The following is a 19,720-nucleotide window of genomic DNA, read 5'->3' on the forward strand; positions in this document are numbered from 1 at the left end:
TTAGCTGCAAGATGAATGTGTTTCTGTGGCCTGGATGATTCATATTTCGCCAGGAGAATACTGATGAAGCTGGAATCCGGAGGAGGAAATCGTGATCACATTTATAATACGACAGCAGAAACCGTCTCTGTGTTCCACTTACGCTCTGACACAATTTGTGAGAACAGTTTCAGCGGATAACGTTACATTTAGGTGTCCCGACGGGCGCGTCATCCATTACGTACTGCACCTCTTTCAAGGAAATAAACGACCAGTTTCATCTCTCATAGTTTTCAGTTAATCAGCCACAAGTACAGGAATTATTGTGAGGGGAATTCATCCACAGCGGGAATATCTCAGTTTCAGTGATATTTAAAGTTTGTAGCTCTGGTGTCTGTGTCGACCCCCACAAAGCTCCTGCTGGGAGAGTTCAAGTGTCATGTTTGGCTTCATGTCCTGTAAAGCAGAAACAGACGGGCTGCAGCGGTCGGTCTGAGCAGCAGGCCTGTTTTTTATGTAAATATTTCACATGTGAGGCCGCCGGCTCTTTTACGGTTGCTGGTTGTGTTTTGGCTTCAGGCGCAGGAACGTATTTAGATCCTGTATTTACATGTTTGTTGTGATAAAGAGAGGAGTGCTGGTCCACCTGGAGCGTTCAGGATGAACTGATGCTATTAAGGAAGGAGTGTGTGTGTTCACAAAGAGCCGCGTCTGTTTGTGCCTTTAGCCAAAGAGTCTTAAAGGGACAGTTCGTGAAATGCATGTTTCCTCTCACCTGAAGTGTTATTTACCCGTCTAGGTTGCCAGAGAGATATCTGCTCTCTCTCTCCTATATAATGCAACTAGATGGCGTCAAAAAATACATTTGAAAAGCTCAACAGCAGTGTGTCTTTCCAGAAATCATGACCCTGTTAATCAAGACGATCCACAGACCTTGTTGAGAGCAGTTTTATGTAGGAACTGTTTTCTTAACGTGTCATAAAGCAAAACAGAGTGCATCAGCTCACAGACAAGAGAAATGTACTAGAGGTAAGATCGGGCCTAAAAAATCCAGCCCGACCCGACCCAGGCCCGCAGGCATTAAAGCCCGACCCAGCCCGAGCCCGACCAATTAACTTGATTTGCAGGCCCGAGCCCGAAGCAAACCCGAAATTTCAAGATTACGTTCACGAAATGTCCGCAAAGCCGTGCGCAAAGCGTGCTCTTGCTCTGCACCTCCTGTTTAGTAGTAGTTATATAGCAATTACCTTACAGCGCCGCCTTCTCTGTTTTATCCAAATTATTTATTTACAACAAGTATTCCTTAGTTTAGTGTCCACACATCGTTTTAGTATACATTTTTATAAACATATATTTATTTAAAAAAAAGTCAGCGAGAGAGAAGCCCGAGCCCGACCCGACCCGAACGTAATGATTGACATTTTAGGCCCGACCCGAATTTCGGGCCGGGTCGGGCTCGGGCTCGGGCTAAAGTTCTTACCTCTAAAATGTACCCAAAAAATGTAAATCCAGTCGTCCTCTCCTCCCTCCATGATGATAAAAACAGGAAGTGTCGCAGTCCACAGAACATTCTGGAGCTTCACAGTAAAACAGAGTTGCATCTAATCCAAGTCTGGAGAAGCCCTGAGATCCCAAATTGATTTGAAAAGACGTTATTCACCCCGTCTCTGTGTCGGACCCGTTAGAGTAGCTGCTGAGCTAACAGCGTTAGCTCGCTCTCTGTCAGTCGCTGTCAAACGCTGCAACTCTGTTTTACTGTGAAGCTCCAGAAGTGTTCTGTGGACTACAGCAGGTCATGTGTTCATCCTCATGGAGGGAGATGATGACTGAATTTTCTTTTTTTTGGAGAACTTGCCTCTAATGTTTACATCCCCGTCATGAGCGCACGCCTCTGGTCCATCAGTACGTCCTGACTTTTTTTTTTCTTTTTTTTTGTAGGAAAATTGTTCATACATGAAACTGGGTCATGATTTCAGTAAAGAGACGCAGCTGTTGAGTTTTTCAAAAGGTTTTTTTGTGTGTGTGTGTTTGCCACGTTGAGCACCACACGCTGAGTGCCATCTAGTTCCATTATATTGGCGAGAAAGTACCAAACAGTCTGAGTGGATAAATAGTCCACTACAGGAAAATCTGGATTTCTGATTTTGGGGGAATTGTTTTCCATCAGGCTGTGCAGAAAGCTTAATGTTCAGATGAAATGCTGCTGGTTACTGAGTGGTTTTAATGCAGCAGAGAAACTTACACAAGCAGAGGGATGTTTTAAAAACCTGATGAAAAGAAGCTAAGACGATATTTTTACCTTCTGAAAGTCATGAATGACAAACAGCTGACATTTCTCAGATTGAGCCTTTTACCCAAAGGCAAACAGACGTTCTCATTGTGACTGCTACTTGGTGTTTCATTTGCTCAAAGAGCACACATGAGTGGAGATATTTACTGAATGCTGATTGAAACTCAGTGGACGGTGAAAGACTCTTCAGGGGTCCTGAGTCCTGCACAGGTTCTGTTTACCTCATTCGACCGTGACTGAACCCTCGTCCTCAAAAACTTTGTTCACTGTGAATGTTCAGGTGCTAAAAAACGTGAGTGGATGAATCCATTTAAAGTCATTAACTGAGCAAAAATGCCAGAACCTTTAAATAAAAGATGCGATTAAGTGATTTTGTGCCAAATATTCCAGCACAGAAGCAGCACAGAAATACCCAGAGGGTCCGTCTGGTAAAATATAACATCTTTGTTCAAAATGTTTAATAACAAGCATGGCAACAAAACATGGCATAAGAACAATGCATGTTTAGAAAAATATATCTGCAAATGTATTTTTCAGAACACACTATACATTCACTGAACCTCTACTCGATATTAAACATTTACAGTTCAAAAGTAATCGTTTGAATAAAGAGTGACGGTAGAAAACAGCACAGTTCCTGTTGAGTCATCAGGAGAGAGATGTGAGGAGACGATCAGGTGGGACAGGCAAACGACCTGAGGTGTCCTTGTGTTCGTGGTTCTACCTGCCTTCACGTCTACTTAGAATTAATTAATGGTTTGACATTAAAACGACCCCCCCCCCCACACACACACACACACACACACACACACACACACTGCAGTTTTCAGACAAATTGTCCAATTATTCACAATCTTTTTTCCTTCGACAATAAAAGAAATGAAAATACTAAACGGACGTCCTACAACCACTCAGATTCTTACCTAGAACATTTATTCATTTTGACATGATCATTGGCCATTATTATTATTATTATTATTATTATTATTATTATTATTATTATTATTATTATTATTATTATTGGTACTTACTTGTTGTTTTCAGTGTGTTTGGCACTGTGTGGTACATAAAATAGGGTTATTAAATAAAGCAGATCATCACCGTCCTGACCGGTTCCCAGTAGTGATGATACACGAGTCAAACTAGGTGCAACCTCTCAGTTTACTTCAAAACTCAAAAAATAATTCCAAAACAAGAAGTACTGCTGTAAAATTGAGTTTGAGTAAAAAGAGGTTCTGTGATGAGTCGTTTGAGATTCATCTCGCCGAGTCTCTTAGCTTAAACACTGCTGGAGTCTTCAGTGCAGACTTTGTGTCGCCGCTCCGTCCGAGTGTCTTCGAGGAGACTGTCCAGACGGAGAGCGGCGGAGGAGGACCTGAGGTCAGTATCCCGCTGGATAGCCTCCTTTCCTGGGGTCGGACTCGGCACAGAGCCGCTCTCCCTGCCGCACCACCGCTTGGACCACGGAGTCCGGAGTCCGCAGCAGCTGTGTTACGTGGTTCTTCTGGACCAGACCCTCCAGGACGCTCTGCCGAGGTTTCATCAAGACACAAACACAGGAGAGGAGTCTTGTGCAGGTAAAGGTGTAACTGGTCTTCATACACGGAAACAACAGATTCTGGATATTTATTATCTGAACTGTGACAACAACATTTCTGGCTGCTGTTTTCTTGTGTGTCGTCCCTGTCAGGAAGCTAAAACACTTCAACAGTTGTGGACAGACTGATCATCAGCCTGGACTGTTATCAGGCCCATATTCAGCATCAGTATCTGGGATTTTTCTGTCAGATTGCCTGTAAAATAAACTCATTAAATACTGTACAAGCCCCACCCACAGCACTGATAAAATAATCTGAATCTGCAAAGTAACCGGTAACTGGAGGAAGTTTACAGTTGCAGTGCTGAGCTTCACTTCATCACTTTTGACACTGAGATTAAAACTTTTGCAGTAAATGTGCAGTTTATTGGTTCCAAATATTGTTTATCGCTCTGCTTGATTTCTAATAAGCTGTGGCAGTATTGATGAATTAATTATTAGGGATCCTACATATTTAAAGCACATTGCATGTTTTTGATTTCAGGGTGAATTTTCCCTTTAATGCGATCTCAGAGGCTAAAGAAAAAGAAATGCTGGATTTGTTTTTGTTGCAGGTATTTTTGCAAACTGATTTTCAAACTGATTGAAATAAACAAGCACAAGGCATGCTGGGTAAGGTAGTGTAAGTTTGTAGTGGAATGAGTCAAACTAGCAGCATCAGACACTGATGTTGTTGTTGTCGTCGTCTGCATCCCTCCAGGTGTGACTCACCTTTTCGAAGCCCTGCTCCACTACTGTCATATTTGGGTTGAGCTGATTGTGAACTCGCGGCTCCGTCACAGCTTTCTTTAGGTCGTAGTTGAAGAACAAGGAGTTCAGGATGACCTGGTTCAGTCAGACAAAAGGAAAGAGTTTCAAATCACTGACTGAGCGTCTGCAGGTCGGAGATGTGACCGAGTCACACTTACTAAAGCGGTGGCCGTGGTGATTTTCGTGCCGCCGGACGCTCCGACGACCATTTTCACTCTGTTTTCTTTGTCGAAGATGATTGTAGGACACATGGAAGACAGCGGCCTCTTGCCTGCAACAGATACACAAAATGTGGCTGCCACTGCTTATAATGATAATAATGACGACACATTTTATTTATGCAGCATCTTTCTTTCAGTCACAAAGTCCTGAACAAGAAAATAAGACCAGACGAGGCGGATTAGATGTAAATCAATCTGGACCAATGGGAGACGTTCAGCAGGAGGCCTGGCTCACATCCCGGTACACAGCTTTACCAAGTCAAGCTGAGAGCAGATACAAGTATGTTCAACTCTCTGCAAATTCACCAGTGATTAAAAGAAATGACACATTTTCTAGATCATCTTGAGCTGGAGGGAACAAGATTGAAACATTTGTTACTCGGTCATCGACGCTCAGGCCTGTAGTTTTATCCTCCTCTGTCTTGTAAAATGGACTTTGCTTGACTGCATCATGTGCAGCAGACGGAATGATCTCAGAGTTGTCATCGTTAAATTTAAGAACATTCTGAGTGTTTCCCTCAGAACGGCTGTGGTCTTACAATGAGACTCAGATTTCTTTCTTCAGAATCGCTTCACGTTAGTGAAATTCTCCGCCTGTATGCGAGCACGCTGCTCTGCCTCGCCTTCCTGTTTCCGTCTCCACCAGCAGCGTTATCTGGTTTCTTCCTCTTCATGTGGCAGAAGCTTGTTGCTAATTATGTAGCTGATAAAAAAAAAATAATAATAAAATAACGTGCACCGAATGACATCAGGACAACCAGGTGCCTCGGGCAACATGGAGCCTACATTAAGCAGGAGAGGTCACATCACGGTCAGTGTAGTTGAAGGAAGGATTTAATACCAGTGAGCTTCTGGCTCTCTGCAGAGCCTGTGTGACTGACAGGAGACGAGGGGGACAGAATGAGGGCTGATAGTCAGTTGTCACTCATGTCAGACGGATAAAGTATAAAATCCTAAAATGGTTCATGAAATATACACGGGCAATGATTATTTGACAGCTCAAACACTGATAATTCTGGATAAACTGGCCGAGAGACGGCGTGTTTATGGAAAACAGAAAGGGTCAAAGAACGGAGCCTTGAGGGACGCCACAGCTCCCGAGGAAGCAACCCAACAGAACACAGAACAGTTCTGTTGGAGAGGCTGATGGTACGCTTGACACCTACACAAGTCGAGTCTCTACGTGATGTCGGAGGATACTAATCCGTCTGAAGTCAGCAGTACGTCGGTAGAATGGAGAAACATTTAGTCTCCAAGCAGCATGTTAGGCTAAAAAAACTGCCACATTAATTGAACATGTATTTGAAATGACTCCAAACAAACCAAAGAACAACAGGAGAGGTTGGAAATCGACTCTTCTCAGACCTCCTGACAGTGACGGATGCAGGAACAAGTGAAAGGCTGGTGAGATCATCACCTCTGCCTCCAGATAAACCGTCCAACAACATCCTCTTTGTGTTTGTGGAAACAGACCTCTCCCATCCATCAACACAGGCGTGTGTCCACAAAGTCTAAACCTAAACTCGGGGTCGGAGGAGAACGAGTGTGATCATTCAGTCCAGACACACCTGGTTGGATGAAATTGTTCGGTGAAGGAGGGATTCCAAACCCGTTGGTCATGTACGGAGAGCTGAAGTCGTCCATTTCATCGTTGAAAATGATCCCAGTCGATCGAGACATGACTTTGGAGCCAAAGCTGGAGAAATGAAACAGCTTTGTAATGAGTGAGTCACAGATAATAATCGCCACAGCTCAGGAAAATCATGTTCAGCTCTGAAGGAAGGCGTAAAGCTTCTCACTATAGGTTGATGGTGCTGGTGGCCGCCACGGCGCTCCCGTCCTCCGCTATGACCGACAGGTGAGCCGTCCCGTGGTTGTCTGGGACGAAATAGTCTGGCTCGTAGTAGCTGTCCGGATGAGTGGTGTCGTCTGTAATTTTACTTCTTATGCCGTCCGCAAAGTAGTCTGAGGTCATGTTGTGGATGAGCTGAGGAGAAGAAAACAAGTGTGTCAGACAGCGTGTCACGTTCTGGCTTCTGTAAAAACACTGTGAAGGCTCAGTTATTACCTCCGCCAAGCTGGTTGTGTTTGCAACAGTGTCTGTTTGTTGGTTTGTCGGCAGGATTACACAAAAACTTTCACAGATTTCCACCAAACTTGGATGGAGGACGAGTCTCGGCCCAGAATAGAGCCCATTAACTTCTGGTGTGGATCCAGATAAACGGGACGGATCCAGGACGGTTTCTCACCTTCCAGGATCCAGATACTGAATTATGCTTGATTAGATTAAAGGGGACTGTTCGGCTTTTGATTAACAGAGTGTATCTCTTCAACTACAAGGACTACTGGTGTTATAATGAAGGAACACTCTTCATTATCTGTTCAGATGTGTAAGTTTATATCTCACTGGGTCTGAGTGAACGAAGTTGGCATGCAGCTTAAATGAAAGATTTGATTTCCGCCAAAAAATAATTCAATTTTGGAATGAATATCCCCGAGGAACGACGCAGCTGCAGCTCCAGATCTCTGGCAAACAATCGCAAAACATCCGAACGTTACCTCCGCCAACGTTTCTGCTAATAAAGTGGATCAGAGCAAAATGAAAAAGAGGTTTTTTAGTACAGAGCGCTCAGGAGGAATCTCCAAATGTGCAGTTTAAAATTTCTCAGGTGCCAAACTAGATAATTCACTTGTATGTTGAGGATTATTTTCCCAGTGACATGAGGTCAGTTCACCTCATTATCTGTTGATAAACTGTTTGTTTTGTCTCGATAACGCAATAATTAACTCGACCTTTCAAGATGGCGGCTTTATAAGCTGAAAACAGATTTGAAGAACATCAGATGGAATTTAAAGTGAATGTCTGCACAGTTTTGCATCCTGACAACTAAGTTTAAACACTGCCTCTACAGAACTGAGCAGCAGCCAGCAGGAAATGTCTGATCATCCTGAGTGAAGTGAAGCTGGACATGCTCCAAAATAAAAGTGTGAAGGATGATAATAAGAAGAAGAGTTACATCAGTGATGTTGAGATATCGTGGGTCCCCCAGTCGGCTCCTCTTGGCGTAAGCAAATCGAAAAGCCTCGACGATGCGATGGTACGTCAGAGTCTTCTTCTCTGCTGTCGACACGCTCGTGCCTGTGAAGTTGTATCCTGCAAAACATCCACAGGAGAAAAAAAGAAAACAATTAGAAAATCTTGTCTGGAGTAAATTAAGAATCACATTTTCTTGGCCTAATGAGTCTTCTCCATCATCGTGCTAAAAGCCCCTCTCTCAGCCAGAGACGGGTCATTAAACTGCCCGAACCGCAAACCGGATAACAACATGAAGCCTCTCAGCAGTTTGAATATGTGATCATACATGAACACATTAAGTCTCAGCCTTCATTTGAAGTTAATGATGCTGCTTTTTATTTAAAGCATGACTAAACACGCCCTGGCTGAACAGATGGGCTGCTGAGGGTGAATTTAATTTGGCGAGCAGAGTTGCAGCTCCGTGTTCTCGTCCAAAATCAGGCGGAGAGACATTCAAGGGACGACCTGGGGAAACCTGACATCCTTTTCTTCTGCACGGCTGCACAAGCACTTGGCCGGCCTGCTCACCATCCACTATGTTGAGTATGAGCGCCAGCACGGGGCCGCTGGAGGGGGCGTCTGGGACGTGCATGGTGTATTCCCCAACGTTCAGCCTCAGAGGGTTTTCATTGAGCACAGGCTGGTACTCCAACAAATCATCAGGGGTGATGATGCCACCTGGGACGAGCACACATGTCAGAGTGAGTTTAAAACCAGGGGAAAAATGCTCAAATGTGGCAGTGGTGAGTGATTTTATTCTATCTGTAAAGAAAAACAACACACGACCTGCCGCCTGGATGTCCTCCACGATGCTCTGTGCCATCGAGCCGTTATAAAACACATCCGGTCCCTCGTCTGCTATTCTTTGGTACGTGTCGGCCAGCTTTGGAAATTTAACAATGTCGTTTTCCTTCAGGATGTTTCTCTGAGAATCACAGAACACCTCGCTGACGAGAAAAACAAAAGAGAAGACAACAAGTAAACTGTAGAAAACTGCCTGTGGAAAATTACAGACGATACTGTGTGAGTGGAGGGTGAACTTGTCTGTTGTTGGCGCCTTCAAAGACCCAACTGTCACTTCGGTTAACGTTTGACTGGAGAGCTAAGCTAACCATCTGCTCGCTGTAGCTTCACATCTCATGTCCGGATGTGACGAGCGTGTACACCGGTCACAAAAATAGAAAAAGCTGCAGATTCATGGCAGCCGTATGTTCTGCCTTTGACTCGTCTTCCTCACCACATGTTGGCGTCTCTTTGAATGGAATCTTTGCTCTTGAAGATGGCGTGAGCCAACGCTTTTCCTATCGGGAAACCGTCGCGAGCCAAGGCGATGCTGGGCTCGAACAGGTCCTTCCACGGCAGCCGGCCATGCCTCTTGTGTGCCATCTCATACCCGCGGATCTCCCCGGGGATGGCTATGGACAGTCCACCTGTTATGAAACACTACTGTGAATTTCAGGAGGACTAAGAGACAAAATAAAGTGTACTGCACACACAGATTTAGTGATTTATTGTGACGCAGCCAGCAGCAGATGCGAGGGAAGACACACAAAGGTTGTTAAGCATGATGAAACATCCAAGAGGGCCTGGATTTGATAGATTTAGGATTATTTATCCCCTTTAAATCCCTCTCGCTCTGTTCCAACAATAGAGAGACGTGTTGCAGGAGCTGCAACAGCTTTCCAGGCCACAATCAGTCAGATCAGCACTGAGTGAACTCGTGCCCGGGAAATCCTCCAGCAGCTCGTACCTGTACGAGAGAGCTTGGTGTTGTTGCCAAACATGTCTTCAGTGGCGTTCATGGGCGCCGTCTCCCTCGCATCGATGGTTTCCACCCTCCCTGTTCAGCAGAGATGAGGGCAGATGGATGATTGTGTTTTTGCTCAGTTAACTGTGTTGAGAAGTCATGACGCACACTCACCCGTGGTTGCGTTGTAGATGACAAAGAAGAGCCCTCCTCCGATGCCCATGCTGTGAGCGTTCAGAAGGCCGACACACAGCAGGGCAGCGATGGAAGCATCCACGGCCGAACCGTTTTTCTTCAGAATGTCCCTGAAAACACGAGAATACACTTAGTGAAGCCGGCACACATTCAGAGACGGGAGCGACGTGTCAGAGTCCTCTTACCTCCCCACTTCTGAACACTTTCCAGCATCAGCAGCCACAGCAGCCTTTGAGTAGAAGTGGTCCGAGGGGGGAGGAGTGTTTTTCTTCCCCAGGCCCATGAACACCCCCAGGAACAGGCTCACCGCAGCCACCAGAAGGACCACCAGACCAGCAATCAGGGACTTCCCAACCATTTTCCTGTGAACATCAACACACGGACGTCAGACTGGATCCCCTCAGCTCAGAAACGAGAGTCTTCATCTGTCAAATCCAGAGCGGCAGTCAAACGTGCACATGACAAAATACATAAATATCATAAGAAGCAGGAAAGTCACTCACCCACAGATAGACGGAAAATATCAGACGGACAGAGACAGAAGAGGAGAGCAGACCGTCAGTGTGTCAGTGGTAATGCCAAGGTGTTCTGTCTGACCCGCTTCAGACTGCTGAGGGAACACGATGTGTCATCTTTGTTATTCAGGTGTGACGCTGATGAGCACTGGTTTCTGGATAATAAGCATGTTCCCATATTTGTGTGTGTTTTTGAAAAGTACAGAGAGAAAGAGAGGAACACTGAACCACCTCCAGGATAAAGTCATGCACTCCTCTGAAATTTCCTTCAGTCGTGCTGGGACGGCAGCCGCGAGGCCGTCGCATGTTCTCAGTCCTGGCTTCTCTCGTTGGCTCCATGTCGGATTTTGAAATAATTTCTAAAGGAAATCCAGTCATCTTCTCCTCCTCCTGATGATATAAAGTCATCCAGTTTTTGAATAAACTGATCATTATCATGATGGAGGAAGATCAGTGACGCATTCTTGTGTCACTGCTGAATGTTTTCGAGCTCTTGGAAACTTAAAAGTTTGAAGTAATGACAGACAACCGCACATCCAGTTATTTACAGAAATCTGGATTTGTTGCCCTTCATTTGATCATTTTTTAAAATCTAGACGGGAGTTTTTCAGATGATGGATGCCTCCTTTTCCTCACTTTGAAGTGAAACTCTTGAGTTTGTCTTTTCAGTCGTTCCATAACCTTGGATTTCAGTCTGATATCAATCTGGCAGGCTTGCCAAAGTGAAGGTGAGAGTGATTTGTTAAACGCAGGCAGAGCTCAGCCCGACTCGACTCGGGGCTCCGTGTGATTGGCCCAGCCGGCGGCGTTGCCATGCTCAGCAGCCGTGTCACAGTCGATTAAATGGCTTAAATTCTGGAGGCATCGTCAGGCCGATTGAGATGCCTGAGCCTTCTCCGGGCAGCGCAGGTCCAAGCTGGCGACGTCGCTGACAGAAGCCACTCGACAGCAAACAGCCCTCTGTGGTACCTCGGCTAATCCAGCGTGCTCTCCTGTTGCTGGGCCTCACTGATGAAGCACTTTGAAAGAAGCCTGCAGGCTGCTGCTGCGGCTGCTGTTGTGATTGTGTCCAAATCTAATCACTGCTATCCTGCTCTGGATCTCCCAGGTTCAGAGCCGCCCCAGGATCAGAGTTCACTTAATGGACAGGGCTGATTTATAGCAGAGGAGGACAATTACATATCTGTTTGTTGCAGATCACAAAAGCCTTCCTTCAGCTTTTGTGCACATGTCACTGTCGTCGGAGGAGGAGGAGGAGGAGGAAGACTTCATGAAATATCAGCTGGAGCTCGGTCGTATTTTTATCCCTCAGCTGGAGGAGACACTTCACACACCTCGGGCTGTAAAGGCACGATGTCCTCCTGCTGTACTCCAGGTGACAACAAAGTTGTGACGTCAGAGGAAAATGGCCGCCGTGGGACTGCGGCCTATGTCTGTTTACTGAGCGGCAAATTAAATCACACAGTGTGGTTCCCCGGCAACAGGTGGAAACGGCCTGCAGAGACACTCAGACGGCCTCAGTGGAACAGAGGGTGATGTCACGTGTTGTGATGTGTGGCGTTTAATGGCAGGCGCTGTGTGTGCTGCTGTTAGGTCAGATTCTTCCTCCTCAGCAGGAAGGACGTGTGTTTGTAGATGTCTGGCCTGGATGGATGCAGCTGTACTGTTACAGTCAGATGCAGCAGAAGGATCCAGCAAAGGTTCCAGACCCGGCCCGAACTGGTGATCCTGCAGCGACTGAACCTCGACCCAGTTACATCCACGTCTCGCTGCTTCCTGCTGCTCTGCATGTGTGTGATGTCTTGAGAATGCTCATCTTGTTTCCACTGTCGTCTCTTCAGCGTCTCCTCACAACAACAACTAACTCAAACACATCTGGATCAGAACCGTCTGACCCAACCTGCTCTTTTCATTCCCACAGTTCCCTCAGTAGTGTGTTGACGCTGCTGTCAGACAGCAGACAGTCAGTCATGTTTGCACATATTGTTACAATGAGTTGTTCATCAGCGTTGCTCAGAGAGCCAAAGCTCTGACAAAACAAATCAGCAGCGTCGGGGATAATAGATTAAATTAAGGGCACAGACGATCATAATTACAACCTCTAGCATGAAACCCTGCCGGCTGAGCCCAGAGAGGAAACGGCAGCCAGCGACCCGACCCACTGACGAACAAGAGGAACCAGGATCACAACAATGACTGGACCCAAAAATAGAAACATCACAAGCCAAATCTAATCTGAGAGAAGTTGCCTTCATGTTTACAGGGAGAGCAGGTGTCGTCTTAAAGGAGCAGTTCACCACTCTGCTCAGCAACCAGCAGCGTGTTCACAGTCCTTTCTGTTTCTGCTCGCAGTTTAATAACATCATTTTTATGTATGTTTATATTTATTTAAAAGAGCCTGGGCCGATGGCTTATAGAGTCTTTTAAGTACATATAAATATATATAAAAATGAATGTTTTCCCCTGTTTTAAAGGAGCAATTCACCCACAACTTAAAGTTCAGTCATAATCATCTCAAAAATGTGAAGTCAGGTGACGCGTCGTCGTCCACAGAACATTTCTGGAGCTTCGCAGCTCCTCTGCTGAGCAACTGAAGCAGCTGGAGACTTGATTTAAAATGTACTTACATCCTGTTTTAGGTTGAACTCTTCACTGTAGCTGCTGAGGAACCAGGTGCAGCAGGTGACACCTTCAGCTCAGCAGCTACAGTGAAGAGTTCAGCTTTTAAAAAAGGAGCGTGAATAACAGATTTCCAGATCAGATCTCCTCACATGTGCAGAACCTGCTGAGAAAAATCATGTTTTTAAGTTGTCTTCAGTATCTCAGTGATCCAGATGTCTGTGCATCCACAGGTTCACTGCAAACAGGAAGCACTGATTGATAATTCTGCAACGTTTAAATGGAGTTTTGTGGAATTGTATTATATTTCTTTGGTTGTGCTGCAGCTCCAGAGATGTTGTGTGGACCATGAAACTCTGAAATGTTCCTTTAACTGAGATACACAATTAATGATCCTTGACAGTGATTTTGTGGATTTTCTGGTTAACTGGCACATAGAAAATTTGTGAACTTTATTTTGGAAGATTAATCTGAAGCCTCCCTAAAAAAAAAAAGAAACCAACCCTGAGTATTTGTGGTGTGTTTGTGGTTATTTCGAGGACTTGTGCATGATTTATATCAGACTGTGCTCTGCTCTCCTGCTTCCCTCTCATACTCAAAACAACACAGACATCTTTTTTTTTTTTTTTTTTTTTTCTTTTTGCATGGAGGAGGGGGAGCCGCGCAGCAGGCACCAGATGCAGGGATTGGTCGGACGCTCCACGTTGCACAAACCTAAACAGCAGCGTAAAGGAGCGCGGACGGACGGACGGCTGGAGGATGAAGCAGCCGCCGGTGCATCCTCATCATCCCAGCCAGGCGCACGTAGCCCGAGGAGGAGGAGGAGGAAGAGGAGCAGAGGGGGGGGGATCAAAACAGCTACGTGTGACGGCTGCATGAGAGGGAGGACGGCGGCGAGACTGTGGAGGGACATCGAGTGCAGCGCCAGAACAACACGGAGCAGCAAAACCGAGCTGGTCATGGGTTTGTCCTCTTGCTGATATTCTCTTGAAGCTGCAACACACAGACAGACAAAAAAAAAAAAAAAAAAATACGCGAAAAACACCACCATGGGTTCCAGACTGAGCCGGCAGAGCAGCCTGGACAATGAGAATTTCTCCAAAAAGCGACGCAAGCTTCTGGATGGCACCGGAGAGAGCGACAGAGGCAGCCGGGCCGGCGGGGACTTTCTGTTCGCCCTCATGCTGAAATCAGACAAGCTGCCGGGGATGCTGCGGAGGACCAACCACAGCCCGTACATGAGGCGGGTGGCGTGGATCAAGGAGATCCAGAAGCTGCTCCGGGACCGCAGGATCGAGCAGGCGACCGACGTGCTCAGATCTCTGAGGAAGGTAAGAAGTGCGAACCGACACCGACCTGTTTACATCCAGGAGGCTGCAGGAGGCTGCAGACACTCAGCCGCAGCAACAGATGGACCACAAGCAGCAGCTGTGTGTGTGTGTGTGTGTGTGTGTGTGTGTGTGAGATGTCCAACATCTTGCAGCACCACAGGTGTCCTCCTGCAGGCCCTGACCTCTGACCTCTGACCTCCAGCCAGGCATGCACCCTAAATCATCAGCCTGTAATGTTTCCTATCAGTCAGATTAAAGCCGATAAATGGAGGCGATAATTTGAACCAAATTTCATGCATCTGTCCGTCTTTCTGTCCGTCTGTTCCTCACACATCTCCAGAATCGTTCACCCGATCAACTTCACACTTGGCAGGTTTGTTGCTGAGGGCGAGAGGAAGCACAGTGTCGACTTTGGTGCGATTTGCACAAACTAGATATTTGATATTTAACAAGTTGATTAAATTGCGAACACCACTCAGTGCAGCAAGCGTTTAAGGTCCTATTTCTCAGAAAGTAGATTTTTGAGTCTTATTTCCAACTCAGAAATGAACTTTTCTTACAAACAGGACCTTTGATATAGTAAAGAATCACCACTGTGCAGCTTCCATGAGCAGGAAATCTTCTACAGCTACTGTTCCAGAATATCAGCATGTTTATATCTGCTGAAAAGCTGCACGTTTCAACATGGAGTCTTATGAAGATTGACTCCATTTCAGAACCTTAAGTGACTGTTCCAGCTTTGGTACTTCCTCGTTGGCTTCAGCGCTCTGCAGACTGAATCTGAACTCACACATGATCTCCATGATGAAGCGTCGTGCAACAACGTGCTGCAGTAACAAGTTGCAGTGAGAAATAAACTGAAGCAGGAGGTTAAACGAGCGTGGATCAACAGTAGTATGCTAGCTAACATTAGCCTGGAGGGCTGCAGTGTTTACTGTCGCTCTGCAGCTGCTCATATTATCAATGATGAGTCTGTGAGCCGTTCAGGAGGCTTCAGACTGGATCTGTGAATCTCACATTATCAGATCATTTGTTCTGAACAGCTTAACAAGCGAGGCGTCGACACGCTCGGTTACAAGAGGTGGTGGAATGCACCTTTAATGATGAACAAGGACAAACAAGCTGCAGAGAGACAAACATGTCTGTGTTATTTTTTTTTACAGTTTCAGAGGAAAACGACACAAAAGTCGCCAAGTTTCAACTCAACAAATCTCATCAGAGCTGTGAAACACTAAAAATCCATCACTGCTCCCTACAGCTCAGCTGTTCATAGCAGGGGCAGTTCTAGACCAGTTTTAATAGCAGGGTCAGGTTGGGGCCGGCTCTTTGTTAGGGGGCATATACAACCCGGGAAAAAAATACAAAACTCTTAAAACAGTGTTTTCAACCATTTTGATCAGGTAGTAAACTGCTGAGACATTTTATTTCCACCTTTCTCTTCAGTACAAAATCAATGCAAGAGATCTGTCATATTATTATTGATGCAGACTTCCTGTCGGGGGGGCACAGAACCGCCCCTGCTGTCTAGTGTGAATAAACTTGATCATCTTAGAATATATAAATGTGACTTTATCTCATCGTATCAGCCATGAGAAGCAGGGAAGTATCGGGACAGCTTGGGGTCCAGAGTTCAGGACCTGATACTGTAGACGCTTCTGTTTATGTCTGCAGTTCATTCTTTGCATTAAAGTTGTAGTTTGTGATTTATAGATGTTGATTGTGTCGCTGCGGAGGGAGAAGTAAAGAAGCAAACAGCAAATCAAAAGAACAGACGGTGAAAGTGTCCGTTTGCTGTATTTGGCCGGTCGATATGGTGATGTAATATTTTGGATATCGCCCAGTTCATCAGCAGCTGAAGATAATCCATATCGTGCCTGTGTACCTCTCGTCCAGCCCACCCTCACCCCTCTTCTGCCCCCCTCGTGAGTGGACTGTTGGCTCCCGTCCTCGCTGCCTCGGCCTCTTCCTCCGGCAGAAAGTAGGCCACTGGCAGAGCGTCGTACCTGTGACACACTGTTGGAGTGACTCACTCTCCGTGTGGGCAAACGTGCTCCGTGTTGACGTTTGATGTGGAAGGATAACCTGCGCTCTGTGTCGCTGCGTTACCCCACATCTAATTATCTGCACATGAGATGTGGATGTATTTCCACCAAGAGCGTACAGGAATAGAGCAGCATCGCCCCGACGCCACCATCCTCTCTACCTCGGAGCCTCACCTCTCCTCAGGCTGTTCTGACTCCCCCATTAGAGCGACCCGCCCTCCCTCCATCCCTCCATCCCTCCATCCCTCCATCCCTCCATCCTCTCTCTGTAATGGCCTGTGCTCCAGCAGCAGCAGCACTGTAAGCCCTGGAGTGATGTGTTTCACAATACAAAATATTATTCTTCTCCGGGAGGTTTTATTAACTCTCACCTCGAGGAAGAAGGTCACAGAAATGAAAATCTGGGCCGCTGCTGTTGCTTTAATATTGTTTTTCTTCCTGTCGTACACGCGCGAGTCCTTGTCAGTTTCTGGTGATTTTCACAGAAGGATTATTCTTTTCTCTTTTTTATTTTTTGCCTTTTTGGCTGATGAAAATCTGTAAAACCCAGGGGATCGTATCAGAAGAGCTGTGACATTGAGCCAGAAATAACATTTTTTTTGTATTGTTTTGAAAAAGCTTGTGATGCTGGAGGTTTGAAGGCCTTCGTCTGCTCGTGACCACCACAGTGGATACGAGCAGGTGTTGTAAGTCGATGTTGGATCTGGTTTGGAGGTTTGATTCCTCGCCTGCAGCAGGACGTGTTGCACTGAAACACGTGTCAGAGAATACAGGTGCATGGAAGATGTGACCGCAGCCCCGGTGATCTCATTTGTTTGCTCGCCCTCAGGCCCTCTTCTGTCTTTTAGCTGTCGGCCAATTCGCCGTTAATTACTGTGAAGCCTCGACACAGGAGAGAGTGGAAGCTCCTTAATCAAGCCGAGGAGATAAACTGGCGAGCCCGGGCTCCATGACAGCCTCATCACAGGGGACACGGGCTCCCTTCCTCTAAATGAGCTCCGCTTCTATTAAATAAGCTTTACTTTATCTTCTCGCAGATGTCTGAGAGATTCTGTTCTGTGAATTTAGGAAAAAAGGAGTTCGAGGCAGAGTTAATTGGTGTGTAACAGCCAGCTCTGCTCCAGATATGAGACAGATCTGAGCCGTGCTGCAGATATCCAGAGGATCCGTGTCTTCACGCCGGGCTTGTGTGTGACAGTCGATGGCGTCTAAACTCAGAAGGGAGATATATTTATACCTTGTGTGTCAGAAGGGCAGCAGCAGCGGCTTCTCTCCGCCTTGGGTTCAGTCTGTATTTACAGTTGCCCTTGTTAGAAGGGGAGCCGGTAATGTGCAGCTGCCTCCCCCTCACACTGTCTATTACAATCAATGCCGATTGTGTCGGAGAGAGAATGAATGTGCAGGTATTTGCGTCCTGTGTGTCTCAAATGTTCGCTCCTATAATTAAAGTTTCCTGGGCTGAACCAGAGCTCGTCATCATAGTTCGCCTCCTCAGGACGTGCAGGATGGACAGGATGATGTACAGTTCAGTCTGTTGGCTGCCGCTCGTCCCGTCACGCTCAGAAGGTCAGAAACCTTCCTGCTCTGCGTCGGTTTGATTTGATTTTACTGAACATCCTGTCGGACTGTCGTATCGGTGAGTAAGCTGCTGTGACAGCTGTCAGTTCTGTACTCACGTGCTGCACGAACGTTTCAATCATGTTTACTCGAAATCTGACATTTAAAGGTGCCGCTGATGGAAAGAGAGAGAGATGTGTGTTGGTGAGCAGCTGGCGGATTAAAGGAGCAGTGCAGCCAAAAATTAAATTCATGCATGATCTGTCAAAATCTGTTGAGACGACAAAACATCCAAACCATTGTCATCGTTCGACGAACATCTGGGTCCTGATGTGCCTCTCAGTCATATCAGTCTCAGTCCAGGGAGGCACCAGGGATTCATCCAGCTGCAGCAGCAGCAGTTAAAGGGACAGTTGACCCAAAAATTAAAGATGAAGTCTCATAGTCCACAAAACCGTTCTGGGGCTTCACAGTGAAACAGAGTCGCAGCGCTCTCAAGCAAAACATGTGAAAAAACAACATTTGTATTCCTCAAAAATCCAACAGTGACATTTGCAGGCAGACTAAAATATTTTGTCACAGTTCTGTTAAATCTCCTGCTCGTCAAAAATGAAATATTTTTTGCTTTCAGAGGATTTGATTTAAAAAAAAACAAAAAAAACACTAAACACTAAAAATGTCTCCAGCTGGATTTGATTTGTTTTGGTTTCAGTTTCAGGACTCGTTGGTTAAATTTGTAGAAAATAAATTGGATGCTGTTTTGATATTAGCATCCAGATGAAGGTGAATTTCCAAATAAAGGGGCTTACACACATAACGATAATCGGGCTGATTTCGCTCTGATTTTTTCGCTCTGTCTTATAAGATTATCCTAAACGATTATCCTGAGGTCTGTGGTGTGTTCAGAGTCAATTTGTCCCGATAATTTGCCCGGAAACTGGTCGCGGCCGACAATCGTAAATATTAAACTTGTTCTATACTTACAACAAGAAATCTTCATGTATGTGGGGACAGCCGACGACTCCTGAGTTACTATTCTGTGAGATGTGACGTGAAACGCAACGTAGCCAACCAGCTGACTGAGGAACACGGATGCGGACGTAAATAAAAACAGAGGCGAGATCTAATACGATCAAAGCTGATTTTTAATCTTCATGAGCTCTACGGATAAATAATCTCTTAAGATTTATAAAATCCTTATGTGTGTACCCCCATTAAGAAAATCAAAATGAAAGCTTACACATTTTTTAAAGAGCGTCCGTCACTCACCAAGTGTTTGTCTCCTTCATTGTTGTGTTGCCGTAGTTACCGTTGTCACGGTGACGGTCAGCCCTCCTGACTGACACTTCGGTTGTTGTTTTCAGTTGTAGTTTTTTTTCTAAACCCAGCTATATTTTCCGGCGTAATCCGAGTCTCGTAGACGCCACGAGACCCCAAACTGATTTGAACAGACTTTATTTAAACCCTCTGATAAAGTAAAAGTCTTCGCTTCAGACTGTGATCACACCAGACGAGCTGCATGGAGCCATTTATGCTTTTTTTTGGGTTGTTTCCGTTTTAAATTTGCTGCAACTCTGTTTTAATGTGAAGCTCCAGAAATGAAACATCACCTGACTTGACATCATCCTGAGCGAGGAGAGAATGAGTGGATTTACATTTTCGGGTGAACTGTTCCTTTAAATGTTTGTGTGTTCTGTGTAGAAACATGGCCTGAACTAATCTCCACGGTCTTCCCATCACACGAGATTTGACGGGTCCGTGCGAGGCGTCGGTGCTGAGGCATGCTGGGATGTGCGGTGCG

The 19,720-nt window shown here is 45.8% G+C and overlaps 2 protein-coding genes across 2 annotated transcripts in view; one reads left to right on the top strand and one right to left on the bottom strand.

Annotated features, from left to right (window-relative positions):
- Window positions 1–1,823: 1,823 nt before the first annotated feature.
- Window positions 1,824–19,215, bottom strand: ggt1a (gamma-glutamyltransferase 1a). The gene is made up of 13 exons (XM_037099125.1): window positions 19,189–19,215; window positions 10,041–10,217; window positions 9,835–9,965; window positions 9,664–9,753; window positions 9,151–9,343; window positions 8,700–8,860; window positions 8,442–8,591; window positions 7,855–7,991; window positions 6,637–6,824; window positions 6,406–6,533; window positions 4,775–4,887; window positions 4,578–4,691; window positions 1,824–3,797 (listed from the first exon to the last, which is right to left on the bottom strand). The coding sequence occupies exons 1-13, from the start codon at window positions 19,206–19,208 to the stop codon at window positions 3,651–3,653; spliced, it is 1,749 nt and encodes a 582-aa protein (XP_036955020.1). The 5' UTR covers window positions 19,209–19,215; the 3' UTR covers window positions 1,824–3,650.
- lrrc75ba (leucine rich repeat containing 75Ba) overlaps window positions 5,024–19,720 on the top strand; it is a 29,801-nt gene continuing 15,104 nt past the window's right edge. The window contains exons 1-2 of the mRNA XM_037099127.1: window positions 5,024–5,117; window positions 13,640–14,320. Coding sequence (XP_036955022.1) covers window positions 14,039–14,320 — 282 coding nt within the window. The 5' untranslated portion in view covers window positions 5,024–5,117; window positions 13,640–14,038. The remainder of the gene's footprint in view (window positions 5,118–13,639; window positions 14,321–19,720) is intronic.

Source organism: Acanthopagrus latus, chromosome 5, assembly GCF_904848185.1.
Source record: "Acanthopagrus latus isolate v.2019 chromosome 5, fAcaLat1.1, whole genome shotgun sequence".
NCBI lineage: Eukaryota > Metazoa > Chordata > Actinopteri > Spariformes > Sparidae > Acanthopagrus > Acanthopagrus latus.